Raw genomic sequence first — 19,183 nt, forward strand, 5'->3', positions numbered from 1 at the left:
GGGAAACAGGGGGTCCCGGCGCCTGCGCAGAAGCGGGCTGGGCGCTCGTCGCGGGCGGGGGGTGGGGCAGGAGCGGGAGCTGCCGCCGCCGCCGGAGCTAACCGCGGGGACCGAGATGCAGGTGGGACCGGAACCGGAACCCCCCTCTTCAAGTCCCTCTTCCCTCTCCGCGACCCGGCCCCGGCGCTTGCGAGGAGCCCTGGGTGCGGGCGGGCGTGGGGGCGCTAGAGGCAGGAGGGGCGCCCGGCCCTGGACAGTGCAGCAGACAGGGCTGCTTCCTTGGGGGCTGCGGCCCCGGGGAATGGGCGGGTAGAGGGTGTCCGGGGAGGAGGGTCGGGTCGGAGTGGATTGACCACCGGGTCCGGAGGGTCCGAGCCAGGAGCGGAGCCTGCACCCTCCACCACCCGCCCTTCAGGAAATATCAGAACTGAGCCAAGAGGCAGGTGCAGTGGGAAAATATATCTGAGTCCCGCTTGGCGAAAGAGAAACTGAGTCACCAGCTTAGGGCCCGCAGGGTCAGCGGGCCTGAAGGGGGCTGGGTCTGCCTGTGGTGCAGAGGGTTGGGTGGGCCGCTGTGAGCTGAGGTGGCCTCTGCCTGGAGATTGGGCTCTCTGCTGTGTCTACACCTCTTGGCTCGGTTCCCCCGTGCTCCATGACTCTTTCATCTCCTGGCGTCTTCTCGTTGGTTTGGAATTGCCCCTATGGTTGGAGCCATCTGAGTGTGTAGGGTCCAAGCCAAAGAGAAAGGGGAGGGGGCGCTGACCTGGGTCTGAACAGGAGTCTGGGGTTTGGGGAGATTTGCCTGAACTGCCTTCACCCCCTTCTTGGTGCCAGTCATCTTCAAGTAGAACACTAATAGAAGAGCCACGGGTTTGTAAATTCCCTGCCCAGCTTTGCCACTTGCTAGTTGTAAGACCTCGGGAAGGCTCTTCCTTTTGCTGATTTCTTTTTGAGAAAATCAGCACCCCATAAAGATAGTAATAACGACTGTCATTTGTTGTGTGCTTACTTTGTGTCAAGCCGGGACACGTCCTGTTTAATTCTCCTGACAGTTCTAGGGGTTAGGGATCATTAGTCCTGTTTTATAAATACGAAAACCAAAGCTCAGAAAGGACGTGTAATTTGTTCAAGATCACCCAGCTAATAAGTGGCAGTGATGGAATTTCATCCTAAGTCTAACTCCAGAACCTATGGCCTTTACCACCAAGCTAACCAGCCTTTAGGGCACACTCCTCTGTGAGAGAAGAGGAAGGTGAGAAACCCAAGGCCCCAGCTCCCTGTTTTGTTTTACTCTGTGGCCAGCAAAGACTCGCCCAGCCCAACCCACAGGGCTGCTGCCCCTGGGCCCCAGACTGGAGGGCCACCCAAGAAGTGGGCTCTGGCCCTTCCAAGCCTTCCAAGTACAGTGCTTGGGTACGGGGCCCTGGGGTTGGCTTTCATCGGTCTGTCCTTAATGAGCAACCTCCGTCCTCGGTGATGGACCTTGGGAGGCAGGGTCTCTTAAGCTCTGCAGGCCTGGCTCCCCTGCGAGCTGGGGCAGTGAGGGGCAGTGACTTGAGACTGGCACAGTCAGTGCCTGGGGACGAGGACTGTGTGGTGGGAAAGACAGGAGACTTGGAGTTCTGAAACTTTCTGAGCTCCGGGTTTCTCTTCTGTTACAGAGGTTGTTAAAACCTCCCGCAGGGAAAGGTAAGAACGGCAACTGGGAAGCAGCTGATAAATATCGAAGGACCATTTTAGAGAAGGGAGGGAACGAGGAACAGATTCCTGTTTAGAGGAAGGCGCTGTCCATCACACCTGGAGCTGAAGCCAGGGAATGTGGATCAGGGAGGCAGCAGGAGGAGGGGTGCAGGCTAGACGTTGGAGTGGGGAGTGGTTGCTTGCGGCTTGTGGGGCGCAAGGGCCTGGGGAAGGGCAGGGAGGCAGTGTGGTGTGTGTCCCAGTTGTGCTCTAAGAAGTCTAGACCAGAGGAGGGGATCTGGCCCCGTCCCACCTCAGCAATGACTCCATATATGTGCCTCTTCCTTCTGCAGCTGCTGCCGCTCACCCCGTGTCTTCTGGCCGCTTCTCTCTTTGCCGCCCCTCCCCACAGGCTCCCCCTCTCCGCCTGCTGGGGGCCATCATGAATGGTGCCCCTTCCCCGGAGGATGGGGCCTCGCCCTCCCCTCCCCCATTGCCCCCGCCACTTCCCCAGAGTTGGCGGGAGTTCTGCGAGTCCCATGCCCGTGTGGCCGCCCTGGATTTTGCCTGCCGTTTTCGCGTCTACCTGGCCTGTCACCCCCAGTACGCGGGGCCGGGGGCCGAGGCCGCCTTCTCCCGCCGTTTTGCCCAGCTCTTCCTGCAGCACTTTGAAGCGGAGGTGGCCCGGACCTCCGGCTCCCTGTCGCCACCCCTGCTGGCTCCTCTGAGCCCTGGTGTGGAGGTCCCGCCACACGACCTGTCCCTTGAGAGCTGCAGGGCGGGCGGGCCCCTGGCTGTGCTGGGCCCTTCTCGCTCATCTGAGGACCTGGCCGGCCCCCTCCCTTCCTTGGTCTCTTCCTCTTCTACGACCTCCTCGAAGCCGAAGCTCAAGAAGCGCTTCTCCCTCCGCTCAGTGGGTCGCTCGGTCCGCGGTTCGGTCCGTGGCATCCTGCAGTGGCGGGGGACCGTCGACCCGCCCTCTCCAGCGGGGCCCCTGGAGACGGCTTCGGGGTCCCCAGCTTTAGGTGGGAACAGCAACTCCAACTCCTCTGGCGGGGCTGGGACTGTCAGCAGGGGACTGGTCAGCGACGGGACGTCCCCCGGGGACAGATGGACTCACCGTTTCGAGAGGCTGAGACTCAGTCGGGGAGGGGGGGCCTTGAAGGATGGTGCAGGTGTGGTGCAGCGGGAAGAGCTGCTGAGTTTCATGGGGGCTGAAGAGGCTGCCCCTGACCCTGCCAGCGTGGGCCGGGGAGGAGGGGCAGCGGGGCCTACCTCAGGGGGAGGGGCGCAGCCTCAGTGGCAGAAGTGTCGCTTGCTGCTTCGAAGTGAAGGAGAAGGAGGAGGAAGTCGGCTGGAGTTCTTCGTACCCCCCAAGGTGAGGCCCAGCGGAGGTGGGGTGGCTGGGAGCAAGGGGTTGAGCAACCAGGGTGGTGGCTTGGCCCACATAGCGAGCTTTGCTTACTTGTTTTGTTGTGTTTTTTTTTTTTAATAATTTTTATTTATTTGGCTGTGCTGGGTCTTTGTTGCTGCATGGACTTTTCTCTAGTTGTGGCAAATGGGGGCTACTCTCGTGGTTTGCAGGCTTCTCACTGCGGTGGCTTTTCTTCTTGCGGAGCACGTGGCTCTAGAGCGCTCCAGCTTCCGTAGTGTCGGCTTGAGGGCTCTATAGAGCACAGAGTCAGAAGTTGTGGCACACAGTCTTAGATGTCCCGCAGCATGTGGGATCTTCCCAGACCAGGGATCAAACCTGTGTCTCCTGCACTGGCAGGCAGATGCTTTACCACTGAGCCACCCGGGAGGGCCTGGGTTTTTTAAAGCTAGCTCCTGACTCTGGGTTAGTCGCTGTGGACACGACAGAAAGCAGTGTTACTTGTCTAACTCCTTTTGGGTGTGGAAGTAACGCTGAATCTCTGGAGGGAGGGGAATGGTTGTCTCTCCACACCAACAGTCTGGGTCTTGTTCTCTCTCGCGACCTAGGCGTCTCGGCCTCGACTGAGCATTCCCTGCTCCACCATCACTGACGTGCGGACGACCACAGCCCTGGAGATGCCTGACCGGGAGAACACTTTTGTGGTTAAGGTAGGAGGCCTGGGCTCCCTGCCCTCTCAGAGCACTCATGTTGGAGAGAAAGCTCTTTTTGGACATTGAAGCAAGGGATACATGTGCAAGAAAGGGCATGGATGCCAGGTGCCTTGAGAACGTGTCCCCAGGGCAGCGGCTTTTCTGGGAGGGGGGTGAGCAGGAGGATGTCCTTGCTCCTGTTAAGGGTGCATTAGGGCCTCAAGACCTGGAAGTGGCCTGTGGGCCTCCTCTCGTCCCCATAGGTGGAAGGCCCCTCGGAGTACATCCTGGAGACAGCCGATGCACTACATGTGAAGGCCTGGGTGTCTGACATCCAAGAATGCCTGAGCCCGGGGTGAGGAGACCGACTTCTGTCACTGAAGGGCCCAGGGGCGGGGGTGGGGAGAAGCTGTCTGCCTGTCTGCGGTGATTTGTCCTCCCAGCACCATTTTCCCTGTCTCTGCAGACCCTACCCTGCTACCAGTCCTCGCCCCATGACCCTCCCCTTGGCCCCTGGGACCTCCTTCCTGACAAGGGAGAACACAGACAGCTTGGAGCCGCCCTGCCTGAACCACTTGGAGAGTCTGCCCAGCCAGGGCCTGCTGCTAGGGCCCAGTGAGAGCAGCGACCGCCTTTCGCAGGGTAAGGGTGGAGCCTCAGAGAGCTGAGGACCCTGGGACCTGTTGTGTAAGCCCCCCGGCCGGCAGGCCTGGGCACTGGCCTGCTCTCCAGGCTCCGCTGTGCACCTCAGCTGCCACCCACCAAACATTTGACTTTTGTCCCTGAACAGACCCAGCCACGGTTTACCAGTTAGAACCGTCATCATCACTGCCCCGACCCAAGCCGCAAGCCAACCCTTCTCCAGCGTTCTATCCCCGCCGTGTCACCTTTTCCATAAGCCTTGTGCTGGCCACTATTCTGCCTGAGATAATGGTTCTCTTCTCCAAGCTCGCAGAACACTGTGCACTTTGTATTCTTGCTCTGCATCTCCATGCATGTGTTGACGGTACTAGGATTTCTTTTGAGTCCCAGCTCTTAAACACACACATACGCTGCCCGTACACATAAACACAAAAAGATGTGTCTACCTGGCCCCAGCTCACCTTTCTAGACTCCACTACACTCTTCTGAACCTCCATTCCGAGCTTCAGTTTCACTGTGCCTTGCACATAGCCTATGTGTTAAAGAATCTAGGGGCCAGAATGGACCTTACCAGGTCATCAATTCTGATCTCCTCATTTCTCAGGCAGCTGAGAGCAGAGAGGAGAAATGGCTTTTCTGAGGTCATCCAAGGATCACTGACAAAGACAAAGGCTGTGCCAGCTTGTTCCTGAGCCACAGCACCCTGCACCCCGCATATTCCTGTCTTCTGAGCACTAATATGTACGACGTGCCTGTAGGCTCCTGCCTGCTTCTCAGCAGACACTCGGGAACTCCTAGTACATCCTCGACCCTGTGCTAGGCTCTGGGCGGGATGAGGAGCTCAGAGCTGCCCTGTAGGCTCACGGTCTAGCTGAGTTGACATCCTCCTAAAAAAGCAGCACCAGCAGGAGGCCTTGGGAACTCAGGAGGAAGAGAATCAGGGAAGGTGGGATAGATGAGGAATTCCTCACAGGGGAGGAGAAAAGAATGTGGCTTGGAGAAAGGAGATGGTGCGAGCAGAGACCTGAGATGGGAAGAGCCCTGGATATCTGAAAAAGTTAGGTGGGATAATTGGGCTAAATCAGAGGACGCAGGAATACAGGATAACGTGAAGATCAGGTTGGTTAGGTTGACGGAATTCACGGAAGGAGAATCTTTGATGCCACTGAGTTGAGGGCTTTGTCCTGTAGACAAAGTACCTATTTTTAATGTGAAAATACTTGAAGAGTTTTATCCCCCAATTCTGCAACTATAGAGTTGCTGTAATTTCAACTGTTGATTCAGAAGAGATGTGGGCACATTTGGATTCTAAGCCCTTTTTGAAATCACCGCAGCCCTTTCAGCAGTGTGTGAAGCATAAGTTAGGAACCACTGGTGAGAACCATCAGGCTCAGCGCCTGAAGAAGGAGCCAGCATTTCGGCCGGCTGACGCAAGTGCCTACAGGGTAGCCTGGCCGCTGGGGAAGTGGGTCCGGCAGACCAGTCCTCCCATAAAGAGGCTTCAAGATCTCAGTTTTGCTGTCCCCTTTTTCTTCCAGGGGCCTACGGGGGCCTGTCAGGCCGCCCCTCGGCATCCATCTCCCCCGGTTCCGCCTCCATCGCCGCCTCCCATTTTGACTCAATGGAACTGCTTCCCCCAGAGTTGCCCCCCCGGATCCCCATTGAAGAGGGACCCCCAGCAGGGACCGTTCATCCCCTCGCAGCCCCTTACCCACCCCTGGACACTCCGGAAACAGCCACAGGTACCAGAGGTGTGAATGTGTGTCTGCTTCCAGGCCTGGTGCCCACCCGCCTGAAACTCTTGTCTTGGGATCCTCAGGGGTCCAACCTGGGGGGCTCGGGAGTGACCCATGAGGGAAAAGCAAGGCTTGTTTTCTCCTTGGGATCGGGGTGGCTTCCCTGACACCCGGTTTCCTTCCCTCTCTCTTTCCTGAAGGGTCCTTGCTGTTCCAAGGAGAGCCAGAGGGAGGCGAGGGGGACCAGCCCCTCTCAGGGTATCCTTGGTTCCACGGGATGCTCTCTCGACTCAAGGCCGCCCAGCTAGTGCTGGCTGGAGGCGCTGGCTCCCACGGGGTTTTCCTGGTACGTCAGAGTGAGACGAGGCGGGGTGAATATGTCCTCACTTTCAACTTCCAGGGCAAGGCCAAGGTGAGTGCCTGAGGAGGAGGCTGCATCGCAGGCAGCGGGCCTGCGAGTCGAGTGGGGGAATGCTGCCATCGAGGGAGGAGGGTTCTATGACTGGTAGGGCTCAGGCTCCCGTTTTATCCCGCTCATCCCGCCCTCAGCACCTGCGTCTGTCGCTGAATGAGGAAGGTCAGTGCCGGGTCCAGCACTTGTGGTTCCAGTCCATCTTTGATATGCTCGAGCATTTCCGGATGCACCCCATCCCCCTGGAGTCTGGAGGCTCCAGTGACGTTGTCCTTGTCAGCTATGTCGTGTCCTCCCAGCGACAGCAGGGTGAGCAGAGCAGGTCTGCAGGGGAGGAGGTGCCCGTGCACCCAAGAAGTGAGGAGGTGTGTGTGCCAGCAAGACGGGGTGGGGGGCCTGAGGAGGAGAGCGGGGGCAGAGGACATGCCTGTGTGTTGGGTCTCTTGGGGGAAAGGAGCCCATGGGGACGTAGGAAGGCAGCAGGCTCCATGTTGGAGCCGGGAGGAAGTGGAGAGCTGGGTTTCGCGCATTCCCATTCCATCGGCCCGTCTGTTCCATCGTCTGTCTGTCTCCTAGACGCGTCCTCCCTGGCCTTGTCTTTGCCCTCCATCACAGCCTCGCCTGGGGCCTGCCCTTCCTTGGGGTGCTCGGTCTGATCCCCCTCCCTCCTCCCTTGATGTCTGATGTCCCTGTCTGATCTCTCCCTTTTCCCCACCCCCAATGTCCCATCTGTCCCCACGTTGCCCCTCCCCCCCCAGGCCGGGAGCAGGCCGGGAGCCATGCAGGGGTGTGCGAGGGAGACCGATGCTACCCCGATGCCTCCTCCACCCTCCTGCCCTTCGGAGCGAGTGACTGTGTGTAAGTGTGGTCCTCCTCTCACCGCCGCCCATGATCCATCTTCCATGGATGGGGGATTGCTCAGGAGATGGGGTCCGGGGAGATAGCACATGGCTCCGGGGAGGGGATGAGCGAAGGGGAGGCTGCTCCAAGAGCTTGCCTCCCTCCACCATCAGTCTGTCTTCTTACCGTTCCTATCCAGAACCGAGCACCTCCCATGACCCACCCCAGCCCCCAGAACCCCCTTCATGGACAGATCCCCCACATCCTGGGGCAGAAGAGGCGTCGGGGGCGCCAGAAGTGGCGGCAGCAGCAGCCGCAGCAGCCAAAGAGAGGCAAGAGAAAGAGAAAGCGGGCAGTGGAGGGATCCAGGAAGAGCTGGTCCCCGTGGTTGAGCTGGTCCCCGTGGTTGAATTGGAAGAGGCCGTAGCCCCAGGCACGGAGGCCCAGGGAGGCGCTGGATCTGCTGGGACTCCCGGGGTGACCCTGATGGTGCAGCTCCAGCAGTTACCACTAGGGGGCGACGGAGAAGAAGGGGGCCATCCCAGAGCCATAAATAACCAGTACTCCTTTGTGTGAGACTCCCTACCCCACCCTCTCTCTTCTTGGTCCCCAGCCCTCAGTTGGTGAGATTGGGGCTGGGCCGAGATACAGAGGAGCGGTGGGAATCCCCTCCCCACATGCTTCCTGACCCTTGACGGGCAAGGGCATGTTTGTTGGTACAAAAAGGTTCAAGAGCCCTAACTCCCCAGTTCATACACTACAGGTGCCCCATCCCCTGGGTAGGGGATTCAGGCTCCATTACCTCCCTACAGGGCTCTTATGGTCAGCCCCATCCGTGGGGGCCATTTCCCCATTAACCACCCCTCAGCCCAAGGAAGGGTGAGGGGGAAGGGCTGTTGGTTATATTAAGGTTGTTCTTGTTGTTTTAAACAAAATGGAGAAGCATAAATAAATAAAAAGGTTTATGTCAGTTCCATTGTGATGGCTGTGGCCAGTGTTTGCAGTGGGGGTCTGGGACAGGCGGGTCAGGAAGGTAGCCCACTGAGTGTTGCCAGCTTCAGAGCTGAGAGGCCAGAGGCCTGGGTCAGCTTGAGTCCCTGTTGCTCCAAGGCCTGAGCTTTTGGCCCATTGCTCCCCAAGGGACTGTCCAGTTTCTTGAGGGTTAAGTGCAGAGCCAAGTGGTGCTTCTTGGGGTCTCCAGCCAAGTTCGCTTAATGGGACAGGACCGTGAACAGCAGGATCGACGATCTCCAATCAGTTCAGACCTTCCTGCTCTGAATTCTTCAGTTAAGGCTTCCTACCCTGGGGAGAAAGGAGGCTGGGAGAGATTGTGAGGGGCTGGGCTAGGGACACGGTGGCTGTGTTGGGAGAGATTGAATGTGGCCACCACAGCCGAGCTGCAGAGAGGCCCAGGGGCAGGCTGACCCGCTCCCCTTCTCAGAGCCAAGCTGAAAAGCTGAAGGCTGAATAATGAAGAGCGCTGGCTTCCACTCTTGCCTTTGCTTCTCATTTGCAGTGTGTTCTGGGCAAGGTATAGCCTCTCCAGGCCTCAGTAGCCTCATCTGTAAAATGGGAAGGTTCATCTAGGTTGAAGCCGCTGACATGATTTACTTGGCCTAGACGATGTTTCCATTGGAATTTCACATAAAAGTTCAGATCACTGGTTCCTCCCAAAAGTCAGAAGATCCAGCCTCCCGTGGTACCCGCCTTCCATATCTGCTCCACACCCACCAGCCCACTTTACTCACAGGAGGTGACTAGCTGGGCCTGTGAGCATTTGAATTTGTGACGGCTCCCTCTCCTCCCTGTACCCCTTCCCCCATAGCACCCAGGCCCTGCTCTCTGGACTGAATTGTGGCTGTGCCCTCCTCCCACTGAGGGCACCCCTGGGCTTCCCAGCTCTGCAGGTGCCAACAAGGAGGAGCCAGGTTCTGAAGAATCCCACCTGTTCTGTTGGCCCTCTCCCTCCCCCGCCTCCATCTGGCTGGGCCCCTTCCCATTCTGCCTCCCACTTCCCCTCCCAGGCAGTGTGGAGGCCCCACGCTCATGCCCCTCAGCCTCTGCCCCCACCTCCAGGAGGCCCTACCCATGCTCATGACCTTGCTATTCTGGGCCTTGCGTCCTGTTGGGAGACGGACAGGAGACAGCTGGGCTCACAGGCCACCCTGCCTGGGGGCTTGCCGGGGAAAGCTCTCCTCGTTTGGTCTCATCCCTGGGGCTCCCCCAAACCTGGTCCTTGGGAGCCTGAGGATAGAATTGGCCTTGCAGAGGGAGGGGGATGGATTGGGGATCTGGATGCTGTGTTCTCAGAGTGAGGTGGTGAGAGAAGGCTATGGCGCCCCAGGGTAAGCAGGAGCTCATCGTCTCCTAATCTAGCAGCAACTGGTGCTGTGAGGCTCCCCCTCCCCCCTCCCCCCCCAAACCCTGCCAGCCTTCAGGGCCTCGCTTTCAGAAGGTGGGTGGGCGAAGGGTACCAGGACCCTCTCATTCCCCTTCCCCCACCCCCCCAAGATGTGCATGTTTTGGCTGGAGGAGCCTAAGAGACTGTTTCCCTCTTAAGCCTGTCTACGGATGTTTTGGCCGAAGTTCCGAACTGATGGGGAATGGCCAGGCAGTGCCCCAGTGGTCCCTCAGAAGTCCGCTGCTCCCGTTCTCAGCTCCAGCCGTCAGGATGGGATGAACACCTTCCCACTCTGGGCCTGGAGACCCCAGCGTAGTGGTGTGTGGGGGGGGGTGGAGCTCCAAAAGAGCACGCGCCTCCATCCCAGTTCACACCCAGCCTCCCTGACGGTGATCCTTTTGCAGCTCTTGGCTGGTGGCTTTCCCTTCCTGGCTGCCATTTCCCCTCTGGGAAGTTGGGGGAGGCAGAAATGAATCACCTTAAAGGGCCTCGTTGGCAGCGGTGCCCTGTAAAGCCTGCGTCCTTCCCTCAGCCTCATGGTCTGAGTCCTTTGAAGCCACTATCTGTCCAGTCGTCTCCCCCTTCTCCATGTTTGTGCATTCCTGCTCCTTTAAGACAGTGTGCCTGTCACTCCTCCAGGTAGTGGTGGGGACAGGCCAGCCAGCACCGAAAGACTTGATACTGGTCTAAGAAGGTGGGCGCTCGGCCAGGTGGAGGTGCCTGGCGATGTGGCCACCAACATGCATACCCCCTTGTCTGAGCCCCCCAAACTCCTCCAGGTCACCGCAGGATTCTGCTTCAGGGAGGGATTTTGGGACCCGTGAAAAGGGGGAGGCAAGGAGCACCGTGTCCTTAAGTCACCCGAGACGCCACCCTCCCGCCAAGTGCAGGCAGAAGAAAGGATGAAATAGTGGGGGGGCTAGATCCTGCAGTGCCATCCACCCCTGCTGGCCTACCCACCCCCAAAAAGTGGGGCTCCCCTTTCCTTTGCCCCACTGTCTGCTTGGGGACTGGGGCGCCAGACAGGGAAGCAACCGTGAGAACCCTTGCAGCCGTCCGTGTGCCTCAGTGTGCACTGAGGAAACAGCCCCAGACAGGAGGACCTGAGGCCGGGGCTGCTTCCACGAGGCTGCTGCTTCACCTCACTGACCTCGCACCATTCTCTCACGGAACCTTCCTCCTCTCTACCCCCGTTTCCTCCCCTGCCCAGGCCCCACGCCACCCTCTGTCTGATCCTCCCGCTACTGCCCTAGTAGTGACCAACAGACGCCCCTATCCCAGAGCAGGGGTGGGGGTGGGGGGTTCGGAGCAGCTGCTTCTCCGAGGAAGCTGACACCGAGGCCAGCCGCTCAGCAACAACTTGTGGCTTTGCACCGAGCTCTGGGCCCCCACCCACCTGGCTGCCGCCTGCCAGCTCCCTGCTGTCCGTTTTCCCCAGTGCTCCTCAGACTTCCCTCTGACCCTGGCAGCCTTGTCTCTAGTCCCCCAGCTCCGTCTGTCCTTATTTCCCCTAGACCTGTCCCCATCAATCTGCCCGTGTCCATTCCTTGCGTCTGGAGCCTCTGGTTCCCCGGCCCCTGCCTTTGATGCCCCTTCCCTCGCGCCTCTGCCCACGGGGTATGCCCAGCGCCTGAGCACACGGTTCCATCTTCACTCCCCTTGAGCACAGCTCCTTCGGGGCCAGGGTGGAGTGCAGACCACACACCATCCAGGGTCTGCCATGTAAACCCCGTGGATTGAAGACAGTGCAGTGTGGGGCGAGGTGACCCTCATTCCATGGCTTGGGGTGACCCCTGCCCCCATTCTGAAACTTTGATCCCTCCCTGTCTGCCATCAGCACATTCTGTAGGCTCTTGGGTTTCCCGGCTGCCTGGGTATCCCATTTTCTTGGGGGGGGATTCCCTCTCAAGGATGGGGGGGCCCTGAAGGCTCTGTTCCCAGAGGTTGAGTTAGAGCCATGGGGAGGGGGGGTTTAGGGGAGAGACAAGCAGTCCTGGCTCTGCTCACCAGGGCCTGGACACTAAATCCCTTGTTGATGGCTGCAGCAACCCCTCCCTAGGGTAGGGTTACCATCTTCTGCCCTGTCCCCTTGACCCTCTCCCCTCCCTGCTTCCCCCTGTCCCTCTAGAGCCACTTCCTCTTGCCCCCAAAGGATGGGGGCCCTTTTCAGCCCCCTGAGGCTTGGGTATCTCTGCTGCCATTTCAACAAACTCAGTAAGGAAGGATGAGACTGCAGCAGCAGAAGTAGATTCAGCGGGGATGAGATGGGAAGGGGGTTTGAGGAAAGGGAATAGAGAGAAGTGGGCTGAAGGGAAGAACTGGAGGGGTGACTCTGGAATAAGAAATTCAGTGCAGCTCGAGAAGTCGGGGCAATTGGGGAAGGGCTAAGCAGCAGAAGACAGAAAATGAGGTCTCTCCCTGCCCCCTCTTCCCTGGGGCTGGGGCCACCTTAGCTTCCCTCATGAGTGACATCTCAGGCTGCAGCCCCACTGTTCCCCCTCGTCAGCAGAAATATCTCTCTCTTCTGACCCCTCCTGCTAGAGTCCCGGCCAGCCAATCCCTGGTCTAAGGGAGGGGGGAGCCTGGCCCCCCCACTCCCTCATAAGGACCAGCTGGGGGCTGGGGGGGTGGCCGGCTGCTGCAAGTGGAACGGGGGTCAGAGCTTCGTGAAGGGAAGAATAACCTGGGGGGGGGAAGGAAAGAAAAAGGAAGAAACCCAGACAAACAGGCAGGTGGACACACTGAGGAAGGCCCCCGACGTGTGAGAACCCCCCAGAAGGAACACACCGCCCCCTGGCCCCTGGGAAGGGAGCACCATGGAGGCTGCACACTCCAAGACCACAGAAGAATGTTTGGCCTATTTTGGGGTGAGCGAAACTACAGGCCTCACCCCGGACCAAGTTAAGCGGCATCTGGAGAAATATGGCCATAATGGTAAGTGTTCCCTGGAGGAAAAGGCTGGTAACACCCTCCTGCATCCCCACAACACATACACACACACACAGACACACAGACACACACACAGACTCACTTACACACTGACACACACACACACTGAAGCCTCTCCCTCCAGGGTATCTTAGGGAAGAGGCAAGACCTGGTCCCATGAGGGCAAGGGAGGGGAGGATACTGAGAAAGCAGGATCCCTGACTCCCTGAGTTTTGGAAAGTTTTTTGGGACAACCTCGGTGAACCTCAGCTTTTTGGTGGCCTGATTCTCTTACCTTAGCCACAAAGTCCTGGTTGTGGGTGGCATTAGACTGAATGCCAAATGAATAATGTCCTTTTCTTCTTTTTCCCGGGCAGAGCTCCCTGCTGAGGAGGGTAAGTTACTGGAAGCCCTGAGCTCTCATAAATGACACCTCCTTCCCTCCATGCCCCAGTCCCTTCTCCCTGTCCTCTCCTTCCAATTCCTGGGGCAAATGTTCCTCCCCAAAGGTTAGAGTCTGGCTGGGGGCAGAAGTTTCCAGGCACGTTCTCCTTGAGGCATCCAATCCTTGAACAACTGCCCACCACTTTGAGAAGCCTGTTTCTGGACTTCGGGCCAGCTCCCTCAGCCCTTTTCTCAGTACCAAATGGCCTGCCCATCACCCTAGACCTTTCCTGCTCCAGGCTGGACCCCAGCCTGCACCTGGAGTCCCTGCATTCATCCATTAGACCTTAACACTGCCCCCCTTCCACCTCCATCCCCTCCCCTTGCCTCTGCCCTCAGGGAAGTCCCTGTGGGAGCTGGTGTTAGAGCAGTTTGAAGATCTCCTGGTGCGGATCCTTCTCCTGGCGGCCTGCATTTCCTTTGTAAGTGTGTTGCGGGGTGGGGGGGCATCTAGGGGCTAGCCTGGGCTATGGGTTGGGGGGGATCTGGAGAATCTGCTCGTGGGCAGCCCAAATCAGTGGCTCCTTTGGTCCAAGCCCTCAGCATCCTGTCCTACAGACGAGAACTGAGCGAGTGGGGTGACGCTGACTTGCATACTCCTCTGTCCTCCCCCACACCCCGCAGGCAGGTTTTATTTTAAGCTTTAAGGACGTTCTCAGCCAAAACACTGAAGCTAAGCCGCCCCCGGAGCTTCAAGGGCTCCGAGGGCTCGGGTTACCCCCCCATCGCCGGGCTCCGGGGCTCAGATGCTACTGCTGTTCCCAGGCCACCGCGGCTCCCAGCATGCCCCAGGCTCACACACGGCTCCGCCAATCCCCGAGCGTCCCGGAGCTCATGCCCCTCCCTCCTGACGCTGATTGGTCGAGACAGAGACTCCCTCCTAGAGGCGGGAAAGAGCTGCTGGTGCGAGGGGGACTCCAAAGATGCCCAAAGGCCCAGACCCCTCACCTGTCCCTGGGCCTCGCCTTCCCCCTTCCCCTATCAGGGCTGGAACTCCCGGGATCCCCTTCCTAGTCCACTTGACCTGACCCTCCCCTTCCCCCTCAACCTCAGGGCTGCCCCTAGCTCCCTCGCAAGGGCCTGCCTCTGCTCCTGCCCTGGAGCTCCCCTGCACACCCACCAGCCCAACAGTCCCGCCTGCATTTTGGACTTCCTTCCTTAACATCGTAGTCCTCTTGGGAGACAGGACTCTGGAGGCAAAAGCGTCTCCTTGTCCCCTGGTCTCTGTAGTCGAGGCCCCGTGGGCCCCTGAGTACTAGCTGGCAGAACCTCACTTCTCCCTTCTCAGATTTGCTCCTTGACATTTGCCTGTGGCTGTTGCCTGGCAGTGGCAACAGCTGGGGTGGGGTGTGTACAGGAGGCCCCGTAACACTATCCCCTCCTCCTGCTCCCTCATGAAATTGGAGCTTCCCTGCCTCGGGCTGTGGGGGAGGGCTGTGGGTGGGCAGGGCGCCTGCGAGGACCACAGGGTTTTTTCTATCGGGTTTTGGCTCCCGTGGGATGGATGTGGCTTGGGGGTAGTTGGCCTGGGTGTCCCCTGAGCTTCGTTTACAAGCCAGCAACTTGGTCAGGGAAACCTGAAAGCATTCCCAGTTAATCCCCGAGCTGTGCATGTCTGTGCCCGCCTGTTCCCGCCGCTGCGCTTGTGTGAGTTAAAGGAGTGGACCGTGTAGGCACTTAAAGGGATGTGAGGCTGCAGAGCCTCCATGATGCCCCACCCCCTTTGCTCCTGCATATGTTCTCATCTCTGTCTGCTCCCCTTAACCACTTGAGGGGCTTTGTTATCTGTTGATCCCCTTCCCTTGCTCCCCAGGTGCTGGCCTGGTTTGAGGAAGGCGAAGAGACCGTCACCGCCTTTGTTGAACCCTTTGTCATCCTCTTGATCCTCATTGCCAATGCCATCGTGGGGGTTTGGCAGGTTAGCTTTGACCCCACCCCTCACCCCCCTTCTTTCACATCCTGACACTGGACCTGAGGCCAGCCTCCCTCCCTGTCTCCTTCTCCTCCACCACTTACCCTGGGCTTGTCTAGTATCTGGTCCTTTTGCCCGGTTCAGGACACTTGGTATTCCCACTTTCACTTGCTGGTTGTTCAACCCTGGGCAGGTGCCTTCATCTCTCTGAGTCTCAGTTTCCTCATCCATAAAATGGGACTCATAATCCTGTCCCTTGAGTGGTGGTGAAATTTAACAAGATGATGAGTGTGAAAGTACCCAACCCTGTGTCTGGCGTGTAGGAGGATTTCAGTAGATGCTCATTTGATATCCTTCTTCCTTGCTTTCTACCACCCTCTGCTCTTCCTATCCCCTGCTTCCTGATTTTCTTTGATTCTCCTTTCTCTTCCCCAAATCCCTGTAGTAGTAGTAGTAGCAGTGTTAGTCGCTCAGTCGTGTCCAACTCTTTGTGACCCCATGGACCGTAGCCCGCCAGGCTGCTCTGTCCATGGAATTCTCCAGGCAAGAATACAAGAGTGGGTAGCCATTCCCTTCTCCAGGGGACCTTCCTAACCAGGGATCAAACCCACATTACAGGCAGATTCTTTACTGTCTGAGCCACCAGGAAAGCCCCTAAACCCCCTTACCTATTCTCAGCTATGGGTGATGGTTTCCTCACTCATCATGTGAGGTTTGTCTGCTCCCCTGGGCCAGAAGCCAGGGCCACATAACCTGCCTCCGCTGTGATGCCCCAACTTCCCCCACAACTCTGGCCCCTGCTTCTCCATCTCTACCCCGCCCCATCCTCCTTGACCAGTCCCTTCTCACTCCACCACCTTCCTTTCTCTGCTGACCTTCCTCTCCTCAACCCTATTCCCCCCAGGAGCGGAATGCAGAGAATGCCATCGAGGCTCTGAAGGAATATGAACCTGAGATGGGGAAGGTCTACCGGGCTGACCGCAAGTCAGTTCAGAGGATCAAGGCTCGGGACATTGTTCCCGGAGACATTGTGGAGGTGGCTGGTGAGTGATGGGAATGAGTGGTCCAGGATGGGTTCGAGGCCAAGAAGATGTGTATATGGGGGGTGGGGGCTGCTCAGCCCCGATCCTGTGTCCAGGAGGTAGCCAGGATGGTGTCTGGTAGTCTCCGCTTCTCCTTCTCAGACTCCTTGGGGGTCACTCCAGGGCACTGTGGCCACGGCACATCCTCTCCATCAGAGTCTGAGCAGGAACAGCCAGTCCTGTCCCCGAAGCTGCAGGCAGACCCCTTGTTCCCCCTCCTCTCAGCCAGCCCTTGCGAGCAACAGGTGGAACCCAGTCCCTGCCAAGGGCCCCGTCTCCACCCCCTCCTGAGGCCTGGCTTCCCTCTCCTTCCACCCACCCCCAAGCTTGGTCAGCTTTAAATCTTGACCTCTCAGTGCCCTTGAGGCCTCTCGAAGGGGAAGGAGCGACGGTAGAAGGGAAGGGGGGGCCAGAGGCTCGAGCCCCCGACCATGTAAGGGAAACTCAGGCTCCAGCAGAGAGCACGGGACCTGGAGGAGTGGAGCTCAAGGAGGGCCCCGCCTCTCCAGCGAGGGACACTTAATGCCTGACCAGGGAGGGGTGGGGGCCGAGAGGCTAAGATTACTGGGATTCTGCCCCCTTCAGCGGTTTTTATATTTGCCCCACGCCGGCCTTCCCACGTCTCCAGGCCCCTGGCATAGGGAGCGTGTCTTTCTACGGCCTGCTTCCCTCCACCAGACACCCAAGTCGCTACCCTGGGAAGCTTGGCGAAAGGGAGGGCGGGCGGGCTGAAGACCCCAGTGCTGCATCCCAGGGCCCATCTGCCACCGTGACGCTTTGGAGTCAGCGCCATGAATGTCTATAAATATCCCTTCGGCTTGGGTGACAGGGTGTCCCGCCCAACTCCATTGCTGACCTCCTCCCTCCTCCATCAGCTTCCTCTGGCACGGGAGGAGGAACCTTGGGAGCAGGGAAAGGAGAGCAGGCAAACCCCATCCCCAGGACCAGCCTTGGGACCAGGCGGGATGAGGCTGGGGGGCGGTTCTCTTCCTTGGAGAGGTCTCTAAGTCTGGTGGGGCGTCTGCTGTGTCTCCCAGGCAGTTTCCTAGGCTTACCCCCTCTTTCTGTGTACATCCCTTGGCCTCCCCCCACTTTTCTCAACTCTCTGCTGTCTGTGGCTCCCCCCTGCCCACCCCCCACCCCCCGCTGAAGCCACCACCACTGCCTTGTTTCCTGCAAATGCCCCTTCTCCCCAGCCCATCTCCCCAGCTCACACACACTGACTTCCTGCCTTCCCTTGATGCTCAGACCACGGCCCAGCAGGCTTCTGATGTGCATCCATCCCCTCCACGTGGACCTGGCGGGCCTGCACCCTCTGCCTCCACCGCTGCACCCTCTCCTCCTGCATCTTCTCTCCTCACACTTCCCTCTCCTGTCTTCTTACTCCACCTTTTGTCTGGGTTGACACTGATTTTCTCAGTTCCCAATTTTTTTTTTTCCTGTTTCTTGCTACCTTCTCTAGCTGTTCCACTTTGTTCTTGTCCTGGGATACACGTCTATCCGACTTACCCTATTTTTGGGGGGGTTGGGGCTGCCTCTTGTGGCATGCGGGGTGTTAAGTTTCCCAGCCAGGGATTGAGCCAGCAACCCCTGCATTGGAAGCATGGAGTCTTAACCACTGAGCTGCCAGGGAAGTCCCGGACTCACCCTGTTTACTCCAGTCCTTTCCATGCCTGTCCCTCCTCACCTTCCTCCCTCTCGTTTCCCTCTCTGCTTTGCTGTCTCCCATCCTCACTCTTAGGGCTTCCCTGGTGACTCGGTGGTAAAGGACCCGCCTGCCAATGCAGGAGACTCAAGAGTTGTGGGTTTGATCCCCGAGTTGGGAAGACTCCCTGGAGGAGGAGTGGCACGGCCACCCACTCTAGTATTCTTGCCTAGAGAATCCCCATGGACAGCAGAGCCTGGTGGGCTATAGTCCGTGTGGTCGCAAAAAAGCTGGACACAACTTACTGACCAGCAACAGGAAATAATCCTCAGTTTTAGTTTCTCATTAGATGACGAGATTGTCCCGTTTCCCCTGCATCACACAGTGTACACGTATTGACCAAACTGTGTTCCCAGCCCACCCCTCACCAGGCTCACAGCCTAAGAGGGAGAAGAACATTCAGCAGGGAGGCAGTGGGAGTGAGGGTTAGAGGGAGAGCCTTGCTGGGATGACAGGAACATACACCAGGCGACCCCTGAGACCTGAAGGAGGAGGTAAGGCCTTCAGACAAAGATGGGATTTTTGCAGAAGGGAGAAAACTCCCTTCTCTGCTGACTTCATGCCCCTCTTCTCTCTCCACAGTGGGAGACAAGGTCCCGGCAGATATCCGCATCCTCACCATCAAGTCCACCACCCTCCGGGTCGACCAGTCCATCCTGACAGGTCTACTGGCCAGGGGGTGGGGGGTGTGCATCACAGGAGGATCTGATGCGGGAGGACCTGAGTGGACAGAGAGAAAGGGGACCCCTGGCCATAGGGCCCCTGTCCTGGCCCCATCGTGGCAGCGACATCTGCCCTGGTCAGCTTTGCTCACAGCCTGAGCCTGAACACAGCGGGTCACGGGAGACAGTGGGATGTTTGTGCCCATCTCCAGATGGCCAATAGCTCATCCCTTCCACACAGATACGTGGGCATGGTCACCCAGAGAACCATCCTGCCTCTTCAAAAGCTCCCAAGTGATGAAGCATAGGTTCTAGGATCAGATACAGGGTTCAGATCCACTTAAAACCTCAGCTGCTTCTGTTTCTGCCCTGGGAGAGAGAGGAGAGAGCCAGTGAGCTTGCTCTGTGGTCCAAGGAGGCCAGCTGGGTTGGCTCAGGGTGATTGCCTGAGCTCCTGCCCTTCCGGTGAGGGAGAAAACGTCCCCAGGGTGGGGGCCTCTCTGTTCCACGAAACTGCTCTCCAATTGACAGCGCACTTCCACCTACATCCACTTATTTGATTTTCACCAAAACTGTGTTCCGAAATGTACACATCACTGTCCCCATTTCACAGAAGAGCAAACTGAGGTTAAGTCATCCAAAGCCATGCAGCTTGTGAGTAGTCAGGTGGGGACT

At 58.3% G+C, this 19,183-nt stretch overlaps 2 protein-coding genes, 1 long non-coding RNA gene and 1 other non-coding gene across 7 annotated transcripts in view; 2 read left to right on the plus strand and 2 right to left on the minus strand.

Moving 5' to 3' along the window:
* On the plus strand, positions 1-8,348 carry SH2B1 (SH2B adaptor protein 1). 4 transcript variants are annotated; one of them, XM_055409758.2, is made up of 10 exons: positions 1-121; positions 2,034-3,058; positions 3,661-3,762; positions 4,008-4,099; positions 4,211-4,386; positions 5,925-6,128; positions 6,323-6,534; positions 6,672-6,843; positions 7,293-7,392; positions 7,574-7,729. In XM_055409758.2, exons 2-10 carry the CDS (start codon positions 2,123-2,125, stop codon positions 7,590-7,592), a joined length of 2,013 nt encoding a protein of 670 aa, XP_055265733.2. In that variant the 5' UTR covers positions 1-121; positions 2,034-2,122; the 3' UTR covers positions 7,593-7,729. The 4 variants fall into 4 exon arrangements, with proteins under 4 accessions (XP_055265733.2, XP_055265732.2, XP_055265735.1 ...); XM_055409757.2 differs by having other exon boundaries at positions 6,672-6,899; positions 7,574-7,713; XM_055409760.2 differs by lacking the exon at positions 1-121 and adding an exon at positions 138-1,689 and having other exon boundaries at positions 6,672-6,899; positions 7,574-7,713.
* Positions 3,410-3,481, minus strand: TRNAG-GCC (transfer RNA glycine (anticodon GCC)). The gene has a single exon. It is a non-coding gene; the product is annotated as a tRNA-Gly (tRNA).
* LOC129545486 (uncharacterized) lies at positions 8,324-13,131 on the minus strand. The gene is made up of 3 exons (XR_008683715.2): positions 12,999-13,131; positions 10,254-10,383; positions 8,324-8,936 (listed from the first exon to the last, which is right to left on the minus strand). It is a non-coding gene; the product is annotated as an uncharacterized LOC129545486 (long non-coding RNA).
* ATP2A1 (ATPase sarcoplasmic/endoplasmic reticulum Ca2+ transporting 1) overlaps positions 12,391-19,183 on the plus strand; it is a 17,330-nt gene continuing 10,537 nt past the window's right edge. Inside the window, exons 1-6 of the mRNA XM_055409756.2 lie at positions 12,391-12,709; positions 13,081-13,098; positions 13,487-13,569; positions 14,961-15,065; positions 15,964-16,102; positions 18,429-18,509. Coding sequence (XP_055265731.1) covers positions 12,592-12,709; positions 13,081-13,098; positions 13,487-13,569; positions 14,961-15,065; positions 15,964-16,102; positions 18,429-18,509 — 544 coding nt within the window. The 5' untranslated portion in view covers positions 12,391-12,591. The remainder of the gene's footprint in view (positions 12,710-13,080; positions 13,099-13,486; positions 13,570-14,960; positions 15,066-15,963; positions 16,103-18,428; positions 18,510-19,183) is intronic.

Source organism: Moschus berezovskii, chromosome 27 (assembly GCF_049115385.1).
Source record: "Moschus berezovskii isolate FMDL1 chromosome 27, NW_MosBer_1.0, whole genome shotgun sequence".
In the NCBI taxonomy this organism is placed as follows: Eukaryota; Metazoa; Chordata; class Mammalia; order Artiodactyla; family Moschidae; genus Moschus; species Moschus berezovskii.

What these genes read in the sequence shown, in the direction of transcription:
- SH2B1 (XM_088832839.1), top strand. Translation starts at nt 2,123, where the DNA reads ATGAATGGTGCCCCTTCCCCGGAGGATGGGGCCTCGCCCTCCCCTCCC. An exon ending in CAAGAATGCCTGAGCCCGGG is followed by an intron (nt 4,100 to 4,210) that starts GTGAGGAGACCG and finishes CTGTCTCTGCAG; the next exon opens with ACCCTACCCTGCTACCAGTC. An exon ending in CAGCGACCGCCTTTCGCAGG is followed by an intron (nt 4,387 to 5,924) that starts GTAAGGGTGGAG and finishes TTTTTCTTCCAG; the next exon opens with GGGCCTACGGGGGCCTGTCA.